Source organism: Epinephelus fuscoguttatus, linkage group LG18 (assembly GCF_011397635.1).
Source record: "Epinephelus fuscoguttatus linkage group LG18, E.fuscoguttatus.final_Chr_v1".
Lineage (NCBI taxonomy): Eukaryota > Metazoa > Chordata > Actinopteri > Perciformes > Serranidae > Epinephelus > Epinephelus fuscoguttatus.
The window spans coordinates 14,283,286-14,297,959 of NC_064769.1; the positions used below are offsets into that span (position 1 = coordinate 14,283,286).

At 40.0% G+C, this 14,674-nt stretch overlaps 1 protein-coding gene across 2 annotated transcripts in view; it reads left to right on the forward strand.

The window, feature by feature from the left end:
- Positions 1-14,674, forward strand: part of LOC125906131 (potassium/sodium hyperpolarization-activated cyclic nucleotide-gated channel 1) — a 132,353-nt gene that overhangs the window by 65,724 nt on the left and 51,955 nt on the right. For both annotated transcript variants that reach the window (XM_049604561.1, XM_049604560.1), the window contains one exon: positions 10,565-10,726. In XM_049604561.1, the coding sequence (XP_049460518.1) occupies positions 10,565-10,726 (162 nt within the window). The remainder of the gene's footprint in view (positions 1-10,564; positions 10,727-14,674) is intronic.

Sequence of the window (14,674 nt, forward strand, 5' to 3'; positions counted from 1 at the left end):
TTTTGTCGTGTTACTGATAGTTTTAGAACAACAATGGTGTAAAGTAACTAAGTACATTTACCTAACTTAAAGAAAATTTCACCCCCAAATTGCTATTTGTATATCAATTACTCACCCTGTGTTAGGCTGAATGTGTGAAGAAAACTTTGAACGAAGAATCCAAAAACAGAAAATTCTTCATGAATTGAAGTCAAAGGGGTCCATGTTTAACAACGGCAAAACAATATCAAAACAACTGTTTACAAACTTTCACACAACTCGTGCAGTGTAATCCAAGTCTCATTTAACCAGTCATATGCTCAGTACTTCCCACACAGACAACACTTTCCAACAGGGAACTGAACAGAAAGTGAAACATATCTTCACTCTCTTCAATTAATTAAGTAATTTATCCTTGTTGAAAATGTGAGCTACTGGTATCACTGTATTCATAAATAGCTTGTTTGTGTTAATGTGCGATTTTGGTGTTTTCAAGGGTTAGTTCAGATTCACCAAAGTCACACAATATCACAAACAAACTAAGTGATCGATGCAGCGGTACACCAGCACCTCCCGTGTTTAGCGAGGTAAATTTACTGTGTTTGTCAGTGGAATTTGGCTTTTGAAAGAGCATAGAAAGGTTCCACTTTTACTTACTTACTTGTCAGAAAGGGCTGTCTTTTGGGATGAACTGAACGTATAAATGATAAATGAGAAGTGGTTTATACTGCACAATTTGCTTGAGAACTTTCTCAGTTTTTGGATTCTTTGTTCATGGGGGAGGAATGCGAGAAAACAAAATTTTCTTCATTCAACATAACATGAAAAACATGAATCTTGCTATTGATATAACTACTCAGCAGTACATAAAGTAGTAAATGAAGATTGACCAACTAATACATTAAAATTATGCTTAGACATTAATGCATTATAATATTATAATAACAATATCAAACTTTTCTGCTTTTCGGGTTAGGGTTAGGGTTAGGGTTTTTTCTTTCTTTTAACCAGAAATTCAATTTTCTAAAAACTAGGCCTTAAAAGCCATTAGATGGATTCAAAATTACATTTCTGGGGTCTTAATTGCTACAAACATTTTATCTAATTTCATTTATCTATCTTTTAATTTCTTTTTTTCAAATTGAGTCAGGCTCTTTTGCATTAAGGTCCAAATTTGACTCTAAACCTGCCACTGAACCTACAGTCTTTTACTCTATACTTTTACTTACCTGTCAGCAAAATGTAGATAAACCCAAAATACTCTAATTACTGTATTCCTATGTAAAACTCTGCACAAGACCACATACTGTACTACTTACTTACCTTTATACTTACCTGCAGTGCTTGAATAAGAAAATGATTATTTGTCCAAAATATCGGTTTTAAATTGGGTTAAAAATGATCTTCAAGCATCTTAAAAGGCATTTCAGGGTCTGATACCTGTAGACGCCCTGTTTAAGTATTAACTAGTATTTCCTCTCTGGATATTATGCTCTGCTGTGCGTGTAAAGCAGGAGTGCACACAGTGAAGAAATAATGACCTCCTCTTTAAAGAGTTCCCTGTTACATTAATAGATCACTACTTGTTTTCTGGCTGTGTAAAGATCCCATTGATCACCACCTGCCTTTTTAATTAAGTCTCCAACTACAAATTACTGTTGGGCCTCATTACCTAAATGTACTGCTGCACATCCAGAGCCTTTTATTCAGAGGAACAACAGTTTTCACTCGGCTCTAACATGGCTCGGGAAGAACCATGTATGACATTGCTGAAAAGATTTCCTGTCCCCTACTTGCGTAGTCAGGTCTATTCTAGTCTGCATTGTAGACAGATTTGCAGACTGATTAGCTTCTCTGAGTTTACAGTATGCTGCCTGAAGCACTGAAATGATGCCAACTCTATTTATGTTTATTTATTGCTGAACTATACATGTACCAACATGATTGCGCATGGGGCATTACAGGCATGTGAACGGTAATTACTTCCAGCAAGCTGCTTTTCTTTGGGCGGAGAGAATGGCGACAGGAAGTCTATTTCCAGTCTATATAAGATATTCCATGTTCAGCTTAATCTGCAAAGACATACACACTGTCTTCATGAGTTCTGTTGTTGTTGCTGCTTTCTTTTATAATCTTTCAAAGAAAAGAGTTTAGTACCCAACAACTTTTCTTGTATATAGAAGCAGAGGGAGGAAAACATGAGGCTTGCTAAATCCCAGTGAATTCCCATTACATGATAATATGATTTTTCAAATCCAAGTTCAACTGTAATTTTGTGATTAAGCAAAACCAGGCGAGATCCAAAAAGGAGATTTACAAGACGATGTTAAGCGGGAGAATTCCAGATTTTCCTGGAAGCCGTTTTGTCATCCTTCAATGTAATAGCCAGTGGTGGATTTAATCCCCTCAAATTAGTCCCTCGCTAATCCTCACTAACCTCAAACAGAGGTCACTCATGTCCAATTTGAAGATGCATAAAGAACACTTTGTAATTGCGTGTTTGAGGCCCACAGCTTGATGGTGAGTAATTCTCCTGCATGCTCTTTTCTCTGCACATCAGATGCAAAAAAAAAAAAAAATCAACCGCCAGTACATACATTAACCTGACAGATTGCGGTGGAGTAAACACTTTAAAAGCTGAAGTGAAACACATGTCGGATCACCTCTGTGAGTTTCATACGTAGACTGTAACACATGGACTAAGTTTTGTTGCCCGCAGTCTTTTAAATCCTGTTTATAGAAGTGTATTTGTGTATGTATACATGAGACACCTCCCAGGTTGGCATCCGAACCCTCGTCTACTCCACGGTACTGTACTGATGAATGGATGGGGATGTGCCAAATGTGAATGAGTGCCGTGCTGGCTGGACACAACTAGCATGTGACCTTGTGCTGCTATCACATCACATCTTGGCTGTTTGTGTCTACTGTATTAGAGGATTATGCTGACCTATACCCCTGTCCCCGGTCAAATTTAAGCTTGACGCACTTAATTCTAAGCCTATATTTTGCAGATGCCAACCGAGAGCATGGGTGATGCTTTTGGCTCTTGGTCAGTGCTACCTATTTCCTGTAGCGGTGCAGTTATTGAGAGCTTATGGCGGCTGAGAAACATTCTGGTGGACACACAGCTTGGTCAATTGTTGTGTTTACCTTTAGGGAAGCAGTTCTGATGTGTTCATTTACCGTCACTGCCTTCCTCTCCTGTGTATTTATGATGTGAGAAGGTAGTTTTCAAGATTTTACAGGACCCCTCTTAACCTATGACATATGGGCACAATCATGCAAAGTCATAAACACAATAACTGCACAGAGTAAGTGGAGGTGTTGGATTACACAAGGCTTTTATACAGGCTACACACTAAACTACATGGATCGGCACAAACAGAGTGTGACAGTCACAAAATTAAATCAATAAATTGACGGAGGAACAACCCAGCAACACGTCAGACCGCAGAACAGCAGAAAGAAGTGGGGCCTTGCATGACATAACACAGTGTAAGCTTGTACTAATGCTGCTTTTGCAGAGCAGCTTTGCTCACGTCTTCTCAAAAACATGCCGAGGCGACCGAACTCAGAGAGTAGGACAGGCTGATACTGCAGCCAATCAGAAGCCCGGAATCTTCTTAAAGAAAAGCACTTGCTTAACAATTTACATGGCAGTTCAAGGGCTCTTATATACCACCCTGCTCTACAAACAGTTTGTTGTTGTTATTAAAACTGAAACAATTAATTGATTAGTCAATCACTAAGTCACACAACTATTTTGATAATTGTTACATTTAAAGAAAAAATATATCAAACACTAGCTTGTTCAGCCTTCCAAAATGTGGAGAATAACTACCTGCTGTCTTTTTTTCCTACAGTTGAAAATTGAATATATTTAGATATTTGACTACTGGTCAGACAAAACAAGCTATCTGTATGTGTCACCTTGCAATAAATTAATCGAGAAAACAGTTAGCAGATTAATTGATCATGAGAGTAACTATTAATCGCAGACATTTTTGAATAGCTTTGAAATAGGGTTGTGATGCTCAACCCAGTCGCCAGAAAAAGTGTTGGCTTTAAATGTTTTCTACAAACCATGGATATGTTACATTTACATGTTATTATGTAGCTGATACATTGAAATTTTACATTTCAACAAAGCGATGGTTAATGTGTGGTCAGATTAAGGCGCAAATCCCACTTGGTTATGGTTAGAAAAAGATTGTCTTGACTTAAAAATACTCGCTTTGGGGGCACAATCCTGGCAGAGAAAGCAGCGATGTTTCTATAAAAAACAGCACTCATTATTGATGGTCTGCAGCCTGGCACTTCAGCGACACGCCATCCACATACCTCTCCAGCTCCCAGTGACAAAGACAACTCATATATTACATCACTTTAGAAACTTTTAATTTTAAATTTATTGAGGATTTGCACATCACAGCAATGCCACAATGAAGTTGGTGAACAATTAATCCTTAGTTTTGTAGTATTTTAAGAGAAAAAACAAAACAAAAACCTTCTCAACCCACCCCCACCCGAAAACTTACATATAGAGAAGCAAAAAGAAAAAGAGAAAGAAAAAAAAAGAAAAAAAGGAAAAGAAATAAGATACGTAATAAACAATTTTGACAGCAAACAGTATACCAGGTAAAACACTACAGAGCAAAGAGCACAAAGATCTGGATCAAACCTACTCAAATACAAGAGGAGCCATCCTGTGCACGAGCCTTACCACAAGAGACCGACCATTTGTCCAGCAGAGGCTGCCATATTCTCAAAAAAATAAAATCCTTATTAATTAGGTTATAACGAAGCCTCTCCATATGGAACACATTCCCCAGATCTTTAAGCCACTGCTGTAACTGAGGGCCATCCTCAGACTTCCATTGTTGTAGAATTAAACGTCTAGCCAGCAGTGTGCACAGGGATATGGCTTGACCTTCGAATTTGTTGATAGAGGGGTTAACTGTTACTGATCCAAAAAATAGCAAAAAGTGAGTTCCAGGCAATATCTTTCTTAAAGGCTTTTGATATATAGTCGAAAACCAGTGACCAAAAAGAATTTAGCTTAGGGCAAAACCAAAAGTGATGGGCAAGCGTACCGGTCTCCTGCTTACACTCGTCACATAGTGGGGAGGTGTTAGGATATATGGAGTGAAGCTTGGACTGCGAGTAGTGAAGTCTATGGACTATTTTAAATTGAACTAAAGTATGTCTGGCATTTATGGAACTATGATGAATATTATCCAAAACTGACATCCAGACTTCCTCGGGAATTGTAGTGTCCAAATCCTTTTCCCAGTCACTCCTCAGTTTATCACTGGAAACCGCTATGTTAGCTTGTAAAATGTCATGGAAAAAAGCAACTGATCCTTTAGAGCCCAGTGTATGCTGAAGAATATTATCCAATGTATCATGCGTAGGCAACGATTCAAATTGAGGTATGTGTGTCCTTACGTAGTTCCTTATCTGAAGGAACCTGAAAAAATGTGCTGGTGGCAAGCTATGAGCCCTTGCCACCCACTTTAGAAACTTTGATATGATTCATATGAAACTTGCAAATCTAACTAATCTTGGTTTGTAGAAATATAATGCCAACATTTTCTTTTGGCCATTGGGCTGCTATGCTTCTTGGTGTGGTGTTAAGTCACAGGAAAATAATCCATTTGTGTGTTTCCAGATGTCACCTTCCTCACTTCATTCAAGCCAGAGAATTTTCAAGCTTCTGTAGCTTGTTTAAGTAACTTCCTCAAACGTGATGACATTTCTTTTACTTGAAAGCTTTAGTAAAAAGGCTGAAACACCATCAGTGCTGTGTTAAGTTTATTTTTAGATCTCGTTTGATTTCCCTTACTTCACATGTTGGCCTATATTTTAATCCTCTCCATCAACATTGTGTGCTGCACAGACACTCTGCTGTCTCCCAATCTGTGGCCTCAGTGCAACTCCTAAATGCCTGGCTGCAGAAAGTTGCTGAGTGATGATCCAATACCTGCATGTTGGAAAGTGTAGTATCTTAGATTCTGACGATACATATCCTGAGCATGACGTAGGGACTGCTCTCAACCACAGGAACATTGGCCTTCAGAGTCTGGACTTTGTCTGGACACTCTCTCCCTCCACACCCTGTGTTACTTTTGTGTCTTAGAGCCTTCACTGTGCAAAGGTTGCACATATTCAGTGTATTAAATGCTATATGGAGACATTGTTTTAGTCCTAACATAGTGTATTCCAGCAGTGGTAACAACTCCCAACACCTCACTGTTTCAAATTAAAATTCACCCTCGTATATCCCTACCTCACAGTGAAGGTTATCCTGCATAATCCTGTGACCTGACCAGTGATCTACACCCGGAGCCTCTATTATTAACAACTCTATTAATAGAGTAATACCTCGTGGCTACCTGCTGCCACTAGCAGACTTTTCAAACTGGTGCCCCCTGAAATACGAACCCAAACAAATCCCACATTGCGTTAATGAGTTTCTACATGTTTCCTCTCTGCCCTCCGTGAGTCAGCGTGACCCAGAGGTCACAGAGGCTTCCCAGCAAAGTGAAACGGTCCCTGGGAATTTGTAAAACCTCTCTACAACCTTCGCACACACCCCTATCCCCAGCCCTGAATTTTCCAGAGTCCCTTTTGTTGTATTTTTTGATCATGCATTAGTTGAAAGAGGAAAGTGTAGACAAGCAGTCAACCCTTTTCTATTTCTGCCTGCTGCAAATCATTTGCAATTCAAATAGAGACCAAGGTGCTACTTCCTGTTTTCCAGTCTTGTTGCAATCCTCCAAGAATGTGTACCTGTATTAGTTACCTTTCTGTCTTTGTTGTCGTCTCCCCCGTTCTCTCTTGCCCTGTGCCTGTTGTTCTCTCCTGTTGTGTCACCAAACCATGATGAATGTGAAGACACACACACCCAATAGAGGGAGAGAGAGTTCTGCTAAATTAAGGATAAAGATGTAGGCAGTGGAGGAGATACTGGGTGCGTTGAGACAGCCATCCTGTAAGCTAGTGGCTAATTTTAGCCTGTGAGGGCAGTGCACTGTATCCCCCTGTGGATGAGTTGAACCATAGAGGGATCTGAGCATCAGCTCAGCCTCTTGTTCTCTCATCTGTTCTGTGTGTGGACACTGTCCTTTGTGCAGAAAGGTTACAGGACAGTCACAATAGGCCTGGGTGGAGAGATGTGGATTCAAAGAGCTTTTAAAACACCTGGTGTTTAGGGGGTGGGGTGGTGTTAATCACACGCAGATTTTGCATACGCATGGCAATACTGGTTCAGAATCAGCACAACATGAAGTCCATGCTCAGGCTGTGTTTCTTTTCTGGAGTGATTGCACTCTGAGCTTATCCCGATTGGCAACTAGATTGTATATTGTGGATGGAATGGATACATCAATGATTCTTTTTCTTACGCTGATATCAAGGCAATTTTAACTAACTTACTGTCAGAACTAAAATGTTATAAACACAATCTCCAGAATCTGAGCCCTACTGTGCATTTAGAGATGATGCTCTTGATGTGGCACCTGCACAGCCCCGTTACTCAGCAGGAGTGATGAGTGAATCTTAAATCCTTAATTACAAACCAGTTTGCCGTCTCTTTTCCACCCCCCCATCTGCGTTCTCCCCATGCCTGCTCACCAAAATTTTGAGCTCCATAAGAGTACTTAATGTTGTGAAAAAAATTTGGATTGTGATATTAAAGATTATGTAATGGGACATGATGCTGTGATATTCTATATTAGAATATCTCCAAATATAAGACCTCTCCTTTGAAGCTAAGAATCAAGTCATCCATGCTGGCATTTCACTGGTGTGTTGTGATGTAATTCCCCTGAACTCCTTCCACTCCTACAGCCCCCTGATGATTGGATCGTCAATCTGTGATCTCGAGTAACCGCAAAAAGACAATATGAAAAAAGAAATTATCGCTCAACCCTATTGCTCTTTATGAAAAGTGGAGGCAAGTAGTCCTTGCAGTTTGGTCAGAAGTGGTCAGTATGTGTCCAATTTCAAGTATAAAATCCAGAAAAAATAAAAACAGAGGAATGGAGGACAATAAAAGGTAAATATCGCCAAACTAAAGGCTGGACCTGGAGTAAAACATGCTATTATAACATATAAATGTTCAGAAAAACAAAGAACTGCTAATTTCTGCTCTTATTCAGGTAAAATATTGCAATAGGTTAAATTAGACTATCATCAGCATTAAGAACTTTGAAACTTTTATCACTAGTGTGGAAAAACATAGTTGAGACAAAATGTTTACCATTTCTCACTTAGTTCAATTTCTTTTAAGCTCATGACAGCGTGGTGCAACATACCCTGAGGCCCAGTTAAATTGTCATTACACTTGGGATTAGCAGAATGGGCAGTTTAAAGAGAAAGAAAGCCATAAACTTAAAAATAGACACTAATTACCTAAAATCTTTCATTCAACAAATTGGCAAATGGTGCAGGTTTATTATGCACAACCCGGCAATCAGCAATCGCCAATCTTCTTCCTTCCATATTTAACTTTTTTAGAGGGAGAAACTGAGCGCCAGCGCCACGGTGATTATGGAATAACTAACCTGGAAAGAAGTAATGGGTTCCTCATGCTAATGGGAAACTCTAAATTAGTGCCACAACCAGCCGGGCGTGAGTCAATTCTCTTCGCCCAGATCCGACGTGAATGAAACCGCTTCACATTGCACATACGCTTAGTCACCCTGCTGATGACTTTCTGTTCGGAAATTTCGTGCTCTGATGAAATGATATGCATTTGAACACAAGTACTGGCTGATTATTCCAGATGAATGCATTGCCTTCATCATTCAGTATTCCCTTCACCTCAGTCACTCTGCATTACCTACTCTGTGCTGTGTGTGTATATCCTCCACTGGTCAGTTTGTTTTGGAGAGGAGCCATGTTGAATTATACAGCACAACATCTGTGAGATACACTCACACTCACACACACACACACACACACACACACACACACACACACACACACACACACACACGCTAGGCTCAGGCAGTACCTATTTTTTCATACCTCCATACCTTCCTGACATTTCACAGAGGTATACAGTAGATAACGGTATTTGTGGGGGGAAAAAAAACTGTAAAAATATAACTGTCTAAGAAATAAAAACTTAAAAGCTGAGCTGCTGGTAATAGAGGGAGGCCACTCTTACAAAAAAATGTGGACTGTGCAAGCACCTTATTAGGACCCATACTTATGTTTATTGTACGGCAGCACCCTCTAGCAGCTGTAGTAATTATTACAAGAGCAAGGGAGGAAGTGACATGACATACGTGACGTGTGGCATAAAAATGACAAAGTAATGTATAATTCTTTAAGTTCCTATATATGGACGGAGGAGTTGTGGCTGGGTCAAACTAGCCCCGAAGTGAACGTTGACTTAATTTGATTAAAACATAGCGTAGTGTGCTAGCATGTGTAGCACACTACGCTACACATGTGACGGGACATATATGATGTCTGTCATGTGACATACCTCTATGTTTCGTTACAGACCTTACCACCTAGTTTTGTTTCTTAAACCTGAATACAAAGTTTTATAGCGTAATGGCGATCGCCTCCAGAAGTTTCAGCTGGGAAATGTATTCAAGCGGCGAGTTTGCTATGTTTCACATGCTCTCTTAGCTTTTTAGTCAAATAAACAAAAAAAATGTTTGCAAAATTTTATTTTTCCTACTAAACATAAAAATACAGTTCAAGTTTCTCTCTCAGCCACTGAACTACGACAAGCTTCATTGCCTTGTTAACTCATCGCAAAACACACTTCATTCAAACTTAGCCCTTGTTACAACAATCACCAGCTCTGGTTTGGTTGAAATAAACGTTTAAGACACTTAGTTAGATGTGAAAATGTGCGAGCTCCTCCACTGCTGTCCCCCACTGTCTCTTTCTGCCACTGCTGGCCGACGTTTTACCAGTCCTCTAACATTATCCACATCTCTCACAGTCGCCTTCTTTCACAGCTCAGCTGCCAGTTCCACCAGTGGACACTGATCTCTGGTGCCAAGTGCTGCGCACTATATTGCCTCAATACAGCATCTCCCTATCTGTTTAATGGAAAAAGGAGCTCTGTACTTTTAATGGTACTGAAAATAATACCTTCAGGATTTCCAAATACCCTGGTTTACCATTATGCCTTGATACCACCTAAGCCTAACACACACACACACACACGCACGCACGCACGCACGCACGCACGCACGCACGCACGCACACACACACACACACACAAACACACACTGGTGACAACACATTCTCTGCTGGCCAAACAGGCACACCATGCCCTCCACTTCAAAGGTGACTTTGTACTTTTGTGAACGTTTTAAGTACCTTTTTAATCTTTTTTTCTTAAATCTTTTTGTATCTCTGAAATACCAATACATGTGATGTTCCAGAGACACTAACAGATCTAAATCTGAACCACTGTCTGTCTGTGTTTCACAACATAATATACTTACACACAATGTATGCTCAGAATTTAAATGTATGTTTTCACACAACAAAGGAGTTAGTGAAGAGGTCTAACTGAGGTCTCTCTGTCTCTTCTTCTCCTTTGCAGATTTTCCATATGACCTATGACCTGGCTAGTGCAGTGGTAAGAATATTTAATTTGATAGGGATGATGCTGCTTCTGTGTCACTGGGATGGCTGCCTCCAGTATCTGGTGCCTCTCCTCCAAGACTTCCCCCCTGACTGCTGGGTGTCCCTAAACGGTATGGTTGTAAGTATTACACACTCTTCTCTTTGTTTGTTATTTTGGCATTGGGCATATGTAAGAGGGTTTTCATGACTATGTACATGATATTGTGCTAAAGACACATGTCCCAGGAAAAATGGGACTTTACTTGTATTGCAGTGTAGAACTAGTTAGTCCTGGCAGTGTAGTATGATGAGAAAAATATAAGGGCAGGTAGTCATTTCATTCTAAAATAACCCTGCCTGGCTTTTTAGCTTGCATATATACTCGTATGTTCAGACAGTATGTTGACACTTTTAAGGGTGCAACAGTATAGATGAATTACTGAGCAGGCCTTTTGGGTGTGTCAGGGACCCCCTCAGCTATCACCTTCAAAATGTCACGCAAAGAGACTTGTACCAGGAAGAGACTTTAGATGAACACAGAGATGCATAGAACGACTCCAAAAAGACACAAAATGATTACAAAAAGATGCAAAACAGCTGCAAAGAGACACAAAGAGACTCACAATGACCACAGGGAGACACAAAACAACATCAAGAAGAGTCTAAATAACTATAAAGTCTTTGTCTTGCTCCTATGCAGGAGAGGTGGTGAGGTCCTCTGCATGTCTGTGCCAAGGGGCCCATTGTCTCATAATCCACCCATATGCAATAGAAAAGGTTTTTAAGAGAAAGACTGACCAATGTGTTTGCCAAATGATAAAATATATATTAGCTCTATCTATGACAAGTGTTTTTAATTAAAAAAAAAGCTGCAGTAACTGTATAATGAGTTGGGGGTTTTTTTTGTTTTGTTTTTTTTTTAAACATGAAACAACAGGCATGGGCTTGTCCTCTCTTGGTTTTTTATTTTGAGTGCTGGGTTAATTTGGTGCAGGAATTCACCTATAAATAAGAACTGCAGGTACATTTCATGAGGGCCATAGTTGCAGGTACATTATTAATCTGCCAACACGCAAAGAAACATAGCTTAAAGAAGCAGGGAGACAGTGCATAAATACCAGTGGTAAATTCAAAGGCCCTTGCACACTGAGTCTCTCTTTTTTTTTCGGACACGTTTCTTAATCTGTCATCTGAAAAAAATCATTATGAACAGGAGATTCGCACACTGAGTCTGATGCGTTTTATCGTTCTATTTGTAGCAAAAATTTGCAGTACATGACAAAATGAAAAGACACATTTCCACCTTTTCCTGTCTCTACTGGAGTTACTTATCTGGCTGTCATCACTCCCTCCCTGTCTTGCATTTGGCACCGCAGCTGCATGACGGGCTGGAGCTGTCCTCCACATTCGGTGTGTGGTCCACATCCTCCTCCTCCTCTTCATCATTAGCCACCTGAATATTACTATCTGACCTGTTGAAAGTGAGCTATTGGAGTTATAAAATGATTCTGTGCGCGCCATTTCTCTTGTTGTGGATGTGTCCCGCTGCCACATTTCCTTCACTGATTCTTGGTCAAACAGCTCTACAGGCTTCTGACAGATGCGAAAAAACGCAGAAAATCAAAATTGTTACTAAAATTTTAATGACGGACAAAAGTTTCGGACTTTGGAGTTTGCAAAGACCTTTACAGTAATGTGCTGCATTTTAATTTTTTTTTTTTTTTTTTGTGTATGTTCTTGTCCAGCTTCTGTCAAATCTTTCTTTACATTTGCAGCAACATTCTATGTTTTCCATTGTCTTTTTGTTTAATAGTATTTACACATATCACACTTTTTCTGAACTAGATTTGAGAATGTATTTTTATGTTTAGTGGTAGTTATGCACATTCAAAAACTGTTTAAGGCAGGTGCTGGACCAAAAAAGATAGCAATAAAACATGAAGAAAGGTCTGCACACTGTAGCTCCCTTAAGTGTCACTTGTGGATGTGCTGATAAATTGCACTACAGGAGCTACAGTGTGCAGACCTTTCTCCATGTATTTTTATTCTACATATTCTACATGGATTTCCAAGCAGAAAATTGCATAGTCTTAGGTCTCTGGGGACTGTCTCCCCTCTGTATGTGCTTTTTTCTTGTGTGAACTGTTTTCAGTTTTTCCCCTCTCTTTCTCTGAGCTGGGGTCAAACGGACTGTGGCTGCTTCTCTCAGAGCAATGTGGTAGTGTAGAAGTGTGTACAGGCCTCCCGGGTAATGCTGATTGTAAATGCTCGCCCAGGGAACTCTCCTGCCCTCTCATCTCCCTCTCCCTGACAAACATTTCTGTACTCCACATGCACACTGACTGCTCAGAGGCATCGGACCGGAGGTGCAAATGTCAGCTTTCCTCAGCATCACAACCCTGTATCCCCCACTCTTATTTGTACTTTGAGGCAATGAGTTGCCCAAGTGAGCCCAATACCAACTACCATGTGTTATTCATCCCGAACAGACATCATCCATCTCTCTTTGCACCAAAGATGAATTTGCAGTGATATAATTTTCCACTTAACTGTCACAATTCATCGCTGCTAATGGTGATATACACAAAACAGCTCCTTCACTTACAGCAGCACCACAGATTGTTTTAAACCTTTCTATGATCCACATGGCTTTGGATTCATATTTACTTGTAATCTCTGAGCTTAACTATTAATGTTTCCTTGCACTAGTGCTGGGTGTTGCTCCTTCTGCTCTGAGTAAATTACATATTCCCCTTCCTGTATGCAAATCGATACGAGATGGGAATCGTGTAGAAGGCTAATATGGAAATCTATAGGCATAGCTGTCAATTGCAAAAGTGCCCCTGAAACAAAGAGCTAATATACTGTAGGATACCTGTGTGCTCAGCACTTGCAGGTGAAATAGAACAACTGTGACGACTGGTAAAATGAAACTAGGATCATTTATATGCAGTATGTTGAAACAACATTACAAAGATGTCTCCCAGCTCCTCACAGATATAAAGTTTCTAGTGATATGCTCTGACTGCAGCTGCAGACTAGCACACCTATATATAGCACCTCACAGAGTTCATCTGTTTGGGAGTCTGAGGAGACAATAATGCTTTCAGATCTCAGCAGTTTCACAACTTCTTGGATTAGGATTACCATATATTTCATGAGTCTAGCCCAGTTTTGCTTCTTGTGTTCAGGTACGAAAATACAGATTGTGACAGCGCTGAGTGTGCTAAAAGATTGGTCGATTTAATTAGTCGATAGACAGAAAATTAATCTGCAACAATTTTGAAAAGCCAAACATCTTCTGGTTCCAGCTTCCCAAACAAGAAGTTTGTCTCTTTTTTTTTTTTAAATTGTAAATAGAATATCTTCGAGTTTTGGACTGTTACTCAGACAAAACCATGGAAGTACAATAATAACTAGATACAGCACACCAAGACGGTAGTTTTAGCAATGGAGTTGCTCGTCTGGTTCATACGGCAAGAAATTTCTAGCTTTCAGGTTTACCTCTGCTGTGTGCAGCCCACTGAATATGCACAGTAGTATTACTCCTGCTGGCCCCGCCCATGAGTTTAGCTCATAGACTTTACATTGTGATGACATTATAGATTTTAAAATGGCTTTTCTTAGCTTGAGGAAAGTTTAACAAATATAAAACCTCCACGGATCAAAAAATTCACAATAGAAAGAGTCATAATTGACCTTGTTTGCAGTTCCATGTGTTCTTTCAACAGTTTTGCAGACATCTCTTTTATGAGGGTGGTCTTGAGGAAAATGCTTCTTGGGCTACATGAAATTTTACGGTGGATTTTATGGTTACTTGATGGCTATGTCACAGTTATGTCCCCCTAAACCTCTAACTGCGTTATATAGTTTAAAAATCCTAAACTTGACTTTTGGGTTCACATGGGACACAAACGTCGGCCTCCTGGGTGAAAGTTGCGTGTGTGTGTGTGTTTGACCCATCCACCACCCCTCGTTCCCACCAACCCTACTTTCCAGTTCTTTCCACTAAGTGGTTGTCACAGATGGGATTACATTGGAGTAAGGTGAAAGCCCAGTGCATCCCATATAGACACTATAGGGTGCC